The sequence below is a fragment of the Diceros bicornis genome, chromosome 26 (genome assembly GCF_020826845.1).
Source record: "Diceros bicornis minor isolate mBicDic1 chromosome 26, mDicBic1.mat.cur, whole genome shotgun sequence".
In the NCBI taxonomy this organism is placed as follows: Eukaryota; Metazoa; Chordata; class Mammalia; order Perissodactyla; family Rhinocerotidae; genus Diceros; species Diceros bicornis.
The window spans coordinates 38,285,777-38,296,881 of record NC_080765.1 but is presented as its reverse complement, the minus strand read 5'-3'; the positions used below and the strand labels follow the sequence as shown (position 1 = coordinate 38,296,881).

The following is an 11,105-nucleotide window of genomic DNA, read 5'->3' as shown; positions in this document are numbered from 1 at the left end:
CGGCGGCCGGACCGGGCTGGCGGGCGGGCGGAGCCGGGCCCGCGGGGCTGCTGCGGGGCGATCGGACCGGGCTGCGGGCGGCGCCATGGTGAGCAGGGCCGGGCGGGCTGGGCGCTCGGCCGGCGGGGGCTTCCAGGAGGGGAAGGGGCGGCCCCGGATGGGGCGGGGGCGCGCGCCGGGCGGCTCGGCCGCGGGCTGGGGTCTCTGCGGCGGGGGAGGGGCGGCCCGGCCGGGGGCGCGGCTTCGGGGGGAGGGTGTGTTCCGGGGGGCCGCGCCCGCGGGCGGGGGTTCTTTGTCCGCTGCGCTGCGGCGAGATCCGGACAAAGGAGGCGGCGGGGGGCGGCGGCTGCTTTTGCGGGGCGCGGGTGTCCGCCCCCCAGCGCATCTGGCCCGCAGCTCCGCGCCCCGGGCCGGCTGCCGGGCTCCTCGGGACGCTTCAGGATTTTTAAAAATAACGGAGGAGGCGGGGGTCCTGGCAGCGCCCAGGGTGATAAGGAGGGTCCCGGCGGGTAGGGGTGGGAGTCCTGGCAGTGTCTGGCGCCCGTTTCGCAGGTGGGGAAACTGAGGACGAGCCGCAGCGCTTGGTGCCGGGTTCCGTCGGCGGTGACTGCGCGGCGTGGGCATGACCGGGTCTCGTGGTCCCCCGTCCCCCCGCCCCAGTCAGGCGACTGGAGTTGCCTCTCCAGCTGTCGTTCCCTCCAGCTGTCGCCCCCCGGGCCGAGCCCCTTCCTCCCTCCGGCCTCGCTTAGCTCCTGAGTAGCGTGGGGGAGGCGGCGGCGTCGCCTGGCGGGGTTAATGAGAGGGTGCGTGGAGCGCGCCTGGCACCGCGCCTGCACGTCGCCCGCGCTTGGCACGCGGGAGCTGCCGGGGCGCTTGTCATCCCTGTGTCCCCAGCATCGAGCCCTCGGCCCCGGTCACCCAGCCTGCGCCGGAGGGGGTCGGAGTGGAATTCACCTGTCCCCTGGACCCTCAGGCACCCGAGTGGGGAGGTGGGGGTCAAGAATACGACGTTTCAGTGTCGAGGTTGAAATCTGGGATTCTGGATCCAGGCTGCCAGGGTTTGAATCCGTGCGCAACTACTCTTGAGCTGTGTGACCTTGGGCAATTGACTTAACTTCTCTGAGCCCCAGCTTCTTTAGCTGCAAAGTGGGCATAGTAATAACTCAGCTCTAGGGTTGCTTTGAGGCTGAAAAGAGATGATCTGTGTGAAGTGTTTAGCTCAGAGTGGCACATAGTAATCATCGCCAACTTTTGTCAGGCATCTCCTGTTATTACCAAAGTTGTTTGGCCAAGTGGGCTGACCCCGGGGGCAACCTGTGGGAATGACCAGTGGCTGATTCACAGGGTGGGGGCATGAGCCTCAGGCCTGGGCCACAGGAGGCCCAGATTGACCTTGGGGCATTCCCCGGGCTCTGCCCCAGCCAGCTTCCTCTTCTGCACTGGGGAACCTGGGGGGTTCTGGTGTGAGTTTCCTCTTTGGGAGGATGGGGGTGTAATGGGTGGCGGGTGGAGGCTGAGATGATATTGGCCGCAGAGCTGGGCACAGCCCAGTAACTGTTAAGTCTCCCATCGGCATCCCCGCTGTTCTTGGTCCTGGCTTTTGGAGGGCAGGGGTCTTGGGTGATGCTCAGGTCCTTGGCTCCCAGTACCTGCTCAGGCCTGGCACAGAGCAGACATTTGGCTGCGCCCTGGTTGTGCCAGCAGTGCCCCGTCATCCCTACAATCCTATGTTCCTAATCAGAGCCCAGGCAGGAAATGTTTCTGGTTTGTGAACTGGGGTCCCCTGAAGAGGCGGAACCTGGTTTGCTGGCACACCCTGCAGATGGCTTTGTGGGGGAGGGGGCCTGGCTTAACCCCTAGGGGCGGTGCTGGAAGTCCCTGAGGGATAGATTGGCTTCTGGTAAGCAGGGCAGCCCCAGAAGGTGGAGGCTGCAGGGCAGGAGTGGCGAGCTGGCGTCTTGCTGGGCCAGGTGACACTTGTGACATGCCCAGTTAAGCGAGAAGAGGCAGCAGTGTGTCCCTGAGGAAGGCTCTTCGTGGCATTGGGCCGGGACCAGGCCTCGTGCCCTCTTGGGAGGCAGGTCCTTGTGGGGGGGTGGGGAGATCCTAAGGGCTCACTGCACTCCCTGTGGCACCCAGGAAGCCGTGGTGCTTGGTGACATGCAGACCCGGTGGCCCATGGCCCTTCCGTTTCCACATTTCTTATCTCTTCTCATCCTCCCCACAGCCTGGCTGGGGAAGTCAGGGCCTCATTCCCATTTTGCACACTGAGCAATCGAGGCCATTGGGAGCAGCTTGCTTGGCTGGGTCAAAACAACTCACAGTAGCGAGTGGAGGGGTGGGGTGGACCGAAGGAGAGGACTCAGATCTGCGCTGCTGTTGGCTGTGGCCTCCTTGGGCCTTGAGCGTGTGGAGTGGCCTGTGAAGTGGGGTTAAAGCTTAGTTTGGGGTCCCATGAAGAGGCAGGAGTAACTGGAACGCCGCCTGACATTGGGGAAGAGCTAAGCTGGGGGCCTCTGAGGGACAGCGGGACAGTGGGAGACGCCCGCCCTCAGCTCACTGGTGGCTGAGGTGGGGACTGTCCTTTTGAGCCCACTGGTGGGCAGAGGGGGCAGCGGGTGGGGGCCTCAGAGGGTGGCCTCTTCACGGGCGAGGCTGGCCTTTAGAGCTTATTTCTCCAGGAGCGGTGGGTGAGATCTGAGCAAGGCAAAACTGAGGGCCCTCAGTGCAGGAGGGTGTAGGGAGGGTGAAGGATCGGCCCTGTATGTTTGGGGGGATCCAAGTGGCCTTGGGCTTCCAGTGCCAGCCTTTGTCCTGACTGAGGGAGCTGGCAAGGAGATGCCACAGAGGTGGTGGGGGAGAATGGTCCGTCATCCACCCCCAGGATGCCCAGAGACCGCAGGCCCCTGGCTGTGCTCTGGCCCCCAGGCTGGCCCCACCCTCGACACTTGGAAGACCCCTCCCTTTGCTGGGTCGCACTTCTGCTTTCTATCTGTTTATTCTTGGGCAATCCACTCAAACTCTCTGTGCCTCACTTTGCTCATCTGTAAAATGGGGGTGGTCACAGTGAATAGCATTAGCCGAGGGGTTGTTGAGGATTAACTGACTATATGGAATCAACGTTAACTACTTCCATGATGGTTCTGAGGGGGTCCAGGCGTCCCATGTGCCGCCCTGGGCGTCCACCTAGCCCAAGCTGCGGCCCTCCCTGTCCCACCCTCTGGGCTTTTCTGGACCGGGGGAGGGGTCAGCTGACTTGCAGGAGCCACCTGGGCTCAGAGGGGCATGAGGGAGGCCCAGGGGAGGCAAAGCAAGCGGTTGGCATCCAGCCCAAGCCAAGGGGGTCCAGGGGGAACGGGCCGGCCGCCCTCATGCTTCAGGTTTCGTGTGGGCTCTGTTTCTCGGTGGCCTCCTCCTCTCCCCCACAGCACGCGTGGAGACAGCTGCCCCTCCGTGGGCTCCGGCCTGCCCAGGATCCACTTGCACGTGTTGCTCCTGCGCCTGCCCGCAGGCTGCGGCCTGTCCTCCCACGCAGGCTGCCAGCTTCCTTGAGTCTGTTGGGACAGGCACGGGACCCATGCCCAGGGTCCCGGAAGTGGCTTTGAGGTTAGGGAGCTGGCTGAGGGTGGCAGGGCGCCAAGGGTGATCATGGTCTCTTCTAACTCATCACTCTATCCCGGGGCTCGGAACCCTCAGCAGACACTGATGGAGCACCTGCTGTGTGCCGATCGTAGGGCTGGGGAGCCAGCAGTGGGCAAGATGGACGGTGTCCTCCTCTTACAGGCTCCGAGTCCACTGCAGGGAGGAGACAGCAGCCAGGGAAACACATTGCCTGACGCAAGACAATTCCAGGTAGCAAAGAGCACGGGGGGCGGCGGGGGGCGAGTGTGGGGCGGAGGGGCATCTGCAGCCAGGGTGGTCTGGAAAGGCATCCCCCAAGAGGCTCCTTCTGAGAAAGTCCCGAATAATAGGAAGCAGCCAGTCATAGGACAGTCAGGGAAGAACATTCCAGGCAGGCAGAAGGAACAGAAAGTGCAGAAGCCTTGAGGTGGGAGGCGGGGAGGGTGTAAAGAAGCCCGAGGAGGCAGGGAATTTGGATTCTCTGCTGATGCCGGGGATGGTTCTGAGCAGGGGATGACGTGATCAGAGATTTTAAAAGATCAGTTCTCAGGAAATACTTGCCGAGTGAGTGAACGAACACACATGTGCGTTCAGGGGAGGACCGGGGACCAGGCATGAGTATGGCCTGGTCACCTGGCTCTGCCCACGCCTCCTGGCCTGGGGGTGGGGCAGCAGACAGGGTTTTGAGGTCACCACTCCTCTCAGAGGGTCTTTTTGAGCTGGGGCTGCTTCTGCCTCAGTTTCCGCATTAGCCCTGGAACCGCTGGCTTCCCCCTGGACTCGTGGGCACCTCCTGGGGTCCCCCCCTCCCCAGTCTTGCTGCTGTTGTTTGATCTCCCACTTCCTGCCTCTGAACCACCCCCACTCCCCAAAGAGACACACTTGCCCTTCCAAATTGATCCAGACTGGCCTTCCTGTCCAGGAGCCTGGTGGGAGGGCAGGCGCCCCAGCAGGCACTGGACACCAGAGGTCCAGGTGGGGAGAGCGAGGGACAAGGCGGGTACGTGGTGTCTCAGCAGGAAGTGAGCACAGAGGTTGGGACAGCTTCACCCAGCTGCAGCCGGCAGGCTCTCTGGAGCTCGGGGGTCACTTGTCCTGTCTGGAGGCCTGAGAGGACAGGCTGAGCGGGGTTGTGGGAGCTGATAGCAGCCCTGATGGTGGCAGAGGAGAGGCCAGGATGATCTGTGCACTTGGGGGCACAGAAGTGTGCAAGGCCACTCATGGAGCGCACAGTCCGATGGGAGAGGTAGGTGCTAACCAGATGGTCCTGCTACAGAAACCAGTGTTGCAAACTGAGGCCAGTGCCCAGCGGGAGGGAGCAGGGCAGTCGCGGGACGCAGAGACCCTCCTGGACTGCGGGTCAGGAAGGCTTCCCTGCCTGAACTCGAGTTAACTAGGCCAGCGTCTCTCACCGTCCACACTACTGATATTTGCGGCCGGATCTTTGTTGTGGGGCCGCCCGTGCACTGAGGGACGTTGAGCAGCATCCCTGGCCTCTACCCACTCGATACCAGTAACACCCCCACCGCCGGTTGTGACAACCACAAATGTCTCCATACGTTGCCAGATGTCCCCTGAAGGGCACAGTCACCCCCAGTTGAGGACCACGGAATAAGGGTCAGGGGAGCAGAGCACTTGGGCAGAGGCCTGGAGGCAGGAGGGGTCATTACGGCTGGGAGCAGGGGTGGGGACGCATTGTGTCCGGTCCTCTAGGTCACTCTGAGGACTGGGCACCTTTCCTCTGAGTGTCAGGGCGCTGGCTGCAGTGGGCTTGCACGGGTGGACCAGGGGGCCTGTTGAGAGTGCTGGCAGCGGCTGGACCCTGGAGGTGGTCAGAAGCGGGCAGACTCCAGGGATATTGCCCCCTTCTGCCCAGGACCCCTCTGCAAACGTGGGTATGGTTGCAGGGCCACGCTCCGGGGTCTGCAGCGTTTTCCCAGGGCCTGCTCCCTGGACAGACTCCAGGGGCTTCAACTTGGCTGCCTTTGACCGACCTTCAGGCCAACCTGGCCTTGGGTGAGGTGGGGAGACTCCCTGGTGTGGCTAAGAATCATTTCCGCTTAAGGCAGTTATTGCTCAAGGATGAGGGGCTCCATCCTGTTTGGAGGGAAAACCTTCCCTTTCCAGCGCTGTCCACCTATGCCGATGTCAGTCTTCTCACAAAAATGAACTCCCACAGCTAGCTCTTCCTGAGCGTCGACTTCCACTTCATGCCGCCCCACGCCCGAGGTGTCGCAGGCTCTTTCTCAGCCTTGTAACCACCTGGGTGTTAGTTACTGTTATTTGCTCCGTGTTCGGCAAGGCAGGAGAAATAAACAAGTACAGGGTCTTGGGACCCCAGAGAGCCTGCTAGCTTTAGCACCTCCAGCCTCTGTGGGTGTCACTGGCTGGGCCTTGGGGTGTCACTTAGAGTCAGACCTCGAGTCGGGGTGTTTTGTATCTTCTGTGCTTCCTGCAGCCACGCTCTCCTTTGCCCCTCACTAGCCCCAGTAACAGAGGAGGGTTCGAGGCTCAGCGAGGTGGAAGGAGTTGTCTGAGGTGACGAGACTAGGAAGTGGTGGTCCCCCGCATACGCCCCCTCCCCGCCCCCCACCCAGCCGGCTGATGCTCCAGCTCCAGCCGCCGGGGCTCTCAGCTCTTCGCGCTCGCCAGCAGGCCCTCTCCCACCTTCAGAGCCTCAGCAGATGCAGGTCTCCTGCCAGGACTGCTCTTCCCCGAGGGCTAGCTCTTCCTGCACGTGTCAGTGTCAGCATCGCCTCCCTGAGTATCACCTGCCACAACCAGTTTAGTATCATGGCACCCGGTCCCCTGTGTTCCTGACACCGCATTCCCGCATTTGTAGTGACAGGCGTTCAGTGTACTGATCCTCTGTGGTCTGGCTCCTGTGCCAGGCGCTGAGCTCGGTGAGGGCAGGGTCTGGTCTGTCCCGCTCTCCCCGCCCTTCCTAGAGCTCTCCCGAGTGCCTCCATCTCCCAGGACTCTGCTGCCCGGCGTCCCTCTCAGAGGGTGTGTGGTGGCTCAGGGCTCTTCCCCAGCTGCTGCAGTCCCCTTGTGGGCAAAGGCTGTTGTTGGCTGCACCCGCTCACAGGTGTTCCGGAAGACTTGGTTGAGCTATATATGTCGCCTGTTTGTGAGAGGGCTGATGTCATTTCCCTGCTATCGAATCCCTCATCTCTGGCCATCGTGAAGCACTGGCTCCTTTCAGTCCCTGAGCCTTCCAGAACATTCACCTTAAACAGACCCTCTTGCAGCCTCTGCTGCAGTGAGGTCACAGGTCGTGGGTGCCCCCCTCACCTGCCTCTCAGGCTCCGTGGCTGAGTGAGGGTGACTGCCTGCCTGGAAGCAGAAGCACTGAGGGTGTCAAAGATGGTGAATGGAAGGGGGTTGGGGTGAGCGAAGAGGGGGTGATGTCATGAACAAACAAACAGCGAAAGCCAACCAGCATGTTTTCCACTAGGATGAGGGCCGGACGGTCAGGCTTAAGAACGGATTAAAAATAGACCCCGGCTCATGAGCTGGCGGGGTCCCCGCTGGAGTCCCCGAGGTAGCCTCACCCTGCTTTGTCTTTCAGGGCTCTGGTCTCCTGCCTGAGTTCCAGCCTCTCTGAGCCAGCTGCCCCCAAGAGCTTCGTGCGGCGCCAGCCTCCCCAAGCGCTGACCATGTCTATTATGGACCACAGCCCCACCACGGGCGTGGTCACGGTCATTGTCATCCTCATCGCCATCGCTGCCCTGGGGGCCTTGATCCTGGGCTGCTGGTGCTACCTGCGGCTGCAGCGCATCAGCCAGTCGGAGGACGAGGAGAGCATCGTGGGGGATGGGGAGACCAAGGAGCCGTTCCTGCTGGTGCAGTACTCGGCCAAGGGACCGTGCGTGGAGAGGAAGGCCAAGCTGACCCCCAACGGTCCAGAAGTCCACGGCTGAGCTGAGATGCGGAGGCTCCTGGGCCCGTCTGCAGCCAGCCGAGAGGCGCAGGAGGGGCGGAACCACAGACATGCTGCCATTTGAGAGGAAGGGTTGACACTGCTGGCATGGCCTCGCCAGGCTTCGTCATCGCATGCACTGACTCCCGGGGCCCCAGCTGTCCTGAGCCGGGCCTCGGTGGCCCTGGGCTCCCCTCGGCCTCCTGGTGGGGCTGCCCATTGCAGGCAGTGGGCAGGCCCGACCTTGCTGGGGCTGACGGCCCCGTAGCGCTTTTGTTACTTGAATGTTTAGCTGAGCCTGTTTTTGATGGAGCTACTACTGTAACGCGTGAACTCACAAACCTGTGAACTGTCAATAGGCCCCAGAAGCACGTACTTAAGCCTTTTTTGCTGATTTTTAAAAATATTGTATAGAGCACATGGGACTGACTGTACTAATGATGGCTATGGGGGAGGGTCTTAGACATGTAAGGCCCAAGGGGCACTTGGTGGGGGTCTCTAATGTATATAACTTGCGTACGGAGAGGACGAGAGGACGTGACGCGTCAGTGTTGGGTCTCATGGCTGACCCGTGGGGGGCGTTGGTGATTTCTGCTTGGTTAGCAATGGATGAGAGAAGAACCACGCCCCCCTCTTTCTCTAGCTAGATTCAGTCGTTAAATTCCAGTTCCTGTTCATAGTGGAGTTATTGCAAGGAAGCTACTGCAGCCGCCTGGGGGCCGGTGAAGGACGAGTCAGGACACGAGTCCCGATGGCTGCCAGGCGTCCTAGTGGCAGAGCAGTTTCTTGCCCCTTTGGTCTTGAGCATGCTGAGCACTCCCCTGTCGCCGTCCCCACCCGCTGCCCCCACCTGGCATTACTTAGCGCAGGCTTCGCTAGAAACACCAGAGTCCATGGAGGCGACCTTTATCTGAAACCCAATTGGCCCAAGAAAGAGAAAATTGTGTTTTTTATTTGTTGTTGTATTTAATATTTTCTGCACTGGAGGGCAGGGGCAGGGGACTTGAGGGTTTTTACCCCCTTCCCTTTTCACAAATTAGCTTCCTTTCTTCTCAGATTACCACCCACCTGCTGGGTGCTGGATTCACTTTCCTCGGTGGTCACCTAGAGGGAGCCCCCTGACCCCGCTCTAAGGGCACCGAGTGTGGTGGAAGGTCATTTCTTGTGTGCACGTGCACACAGCAGCCCCCAGGTGGCTCCCCAACAGCCCGTGCTTAGTGGGCACTGGGGTGGCGATGAGTGAGAGTGAGTTTCAAGTTCAGGACTTGGTTTTCGCCAAGATGAGGAGTTGGTGGCTCTCCGTGGGGCCAGCGCCCCTATAGCCTGCATCTCCAAAGTGACCTTTGTGCATACTTCAGTGAACTCGCTTCGATTTTTAATCCCACCACTGTAAGCACATTCTAAATGGTCATGATTAAAACGTGACTTATGTTGGCATCTTTGGTGATAAATGGGAAGCCAGCCCTGGCTCAACCTCGGAGCGCTGGCCCTTGAGCACTTCAGCTGCGTGCCAGCAGCATGGGCAGGGAGCTCCCAGGTGGCTACCAGCACCCCCCAAAGTTCTGGCCTCCTGGTCAGGCTGAAGGCCACTCCTCTGGCCTCATCCAAGTGTCCTCTAAAAGCATGTTGAACTAATCTGCTTTCTAGAACCCCAAGGAGGGAGCTTAGGGAACACTTATTTTAGCAGCATACACCTAAATTGGGGATCGAACATTAAGTGCCAGCTTGGGGAGCGGGAGGGGGAGCTGGTTAGGCAATCTGAGCTGCAGGCAGGACTGAGGGACCATGGATGGGCTACTGAGGAGCCCTTAGAAGGCAGCTGGGCTTCAGGACAGGAGAGGAAACGTCTCTGGCCCCTAATGGGATGGCCAAGCCTGAGAGTTAGGCTGCAAACCAGCAGAGGCCCTGCAGGCTGGAGTGGGCAGGACAGGGTATGGGCGAGGAGGGGCGACGAAGTCCCAAAGGTGCCAACTGGAAGATCAAGGAGAGGGTTTGCTCTCTAATGAAGGATGCTCAAGAAATACGTGGAAGGTGGAGGGGTTTTGATCCATTCCCCTTGCATTTCAGAACTTCCAAGCTTTCTACCTCTACTTTCCACAGCCAGCACCACTCACCTAGCTGTGTCCACCCAGTAACCAAGGAGCACCTGGGACACGCATCTTCAGTCTCTGAGCCTGAGCCCGGAAATGACATCGCTTGACTATCAGACTTGCCCTGAGGGTTTTAACTGTGCCAGTGAAGTTTTGGTTTTGAAATGATGAAATGTCACTTTCTCCTTTCTCTCTGGAGGTTTCTTATCCCAGCTCCGGTTGTGGGGGACGACATCTTTACAGCTTGCGTCAGGCCAGGCCCGGGTGAGGGTCACAGGCACGGAGGGGCACTCATGGGGTCTCTGGGAGGAGAGTGAAGGTGCCTGTAGAACTGGTGAAGAGCCACATAATAGGTCTCACTGCTCTTGTTTATCAGTAGCTACTTTTTTAGCATAGACACCAGAGCCACACACTCAAATGGCTTAGTTATGACCTCTCATTGAATTCTTTCTGAATAGCCCAACTGTTGCGTTCAAGTTTTCTGACTAGTCAGGCAAAATTAAACTTTCATCCTACATGTCATCACAGAAGCAAGGAGGGGCATGGGGAGACACTCTGACACTGAGCCACCAAAACACGGACTGATTTCTCAGACACATCTTCAAGTGGACTGTGCTACTGTTTTTGTCTCAAAGCTACCAAGTTTGTGCAATAAGTGGAAGGGATGTCGTCCCTATTCAATAAAAGCTGAATGACATTCAAACTGATTTTCTAGACCACTGAGAAAATCTTTATTTACAATAAATTTCAATAAAATTTGCATAAATATATTCCCAATGTACAGTTTTCACCTCTGATTTCTTCACGTCATTTAAAAAGTTAGTCTGTCCTGTTCTCAGGGCTCCTGTCCGACGCCAGTGCGGAGCTGGCACTGGAAGGCGGAGGAGTGCTGCCAGGTAACCGGGGGGCCCCCGAGGGCTCGGGGCGGTCAGAGTGCGCCTCTTCCGGGGGAGCGGGGTTTTCAGCTCTGGCCTTGCCCTCCAGTTTCCGCTCCATGGTCGCCACCAGGATCTTGAGCCACGTGTTCTCGGTGAGGAGGTTTTCCGAGGCGTCGGCCAGCTCCTGGAGCCTGCGGGCCAGCTCCTCGAGCTCCTGGGTTTTCTGCTCGTACAGGGCCTGCAGCTGCTCGCTGTGCAGCTGCAGCAGGCTGTGCTGCTGCTCCAGGGTCTGCTTCTGCCGCAGCAGCTGGTGCTCGTCCCTGCGCGCGCTGGAGAGCCGGGCCTCCACCTGCACTTGCGCGTGCTGAAGGGTGCTGATCTCCGCCCTCAGTTTCTGGATCTCCCTCTCCAAATGGGAGATGTGCCCCTGCTGTAAGACTGCCTCACTCTGGAGACACTCTTTGGTGGGAGCGTTAGCCAAGTCCTGGGGAGCAGAAGCAGGGTCTGAGTGATGCAGAATGAACCGCAGCAGATTTGGGAGGGTGATGGGCAGGTCTTCGGGGTATTTCACACTGAGGTCCTTTCTGGAGAGAG

The 11,105-nt window shown here is 59.7% G+C and overlaps 2 protein-coding genes across 4 annotated transcripts in view; one reads left to right on the top strand and one right to left on the bottom strand.

Moving 5' to 3' along the window:
• Window positions 1–17: 17 nt before the first annotated feature.
• On the top strand, window positions 18–10,410 carry SNN (stannin). Its single transcript, XM_058570043.1, has 2 exons — window positions 18–88; window positions 7,193–10,410. Exon 2 carries the CDS (start codon window positions 7,281–7,283, stop codon window positions 7,542–7,544), a length of 264 nt encoding a protein of 87 aa, XP_058426026.1. The 5' UTR covers window positions 18–88; window positions 7,193–7,280; the 3' UTR covers window positions 7,545–10,410.
• The window catches only part of TXNDC11 (thioredoxin domain containing 11), a 59,141-nt gene continuing 58,439 nt past the window's right edge, over window positions 10,404–11,105 (bottom strand). For all 3 annotated transcript variants that reach the window (XM_058570039.1, XM_058570040.1, XM_058570042.1), the window contains one exon: window positions 10,404–11,095. In XM_058570039.1, the coding sequence (XP_058426022.1) occupies window positions 10,453–11,095 (643 nt within the window). In that variant the 3' untranslated portion in view covers window positions 10,404–10,452. The remainder of the gene's footprint in view (window positions 11,096–11,105) is intronic.

Coding starts and splice junctions, on each gene's coding strand:
- SNN (XM_058570043.1), top strand. CDS start 7,281: ATGTCTATTATGGACCACAGCCCCACCACGGGCGTGGTCACGGTCATT.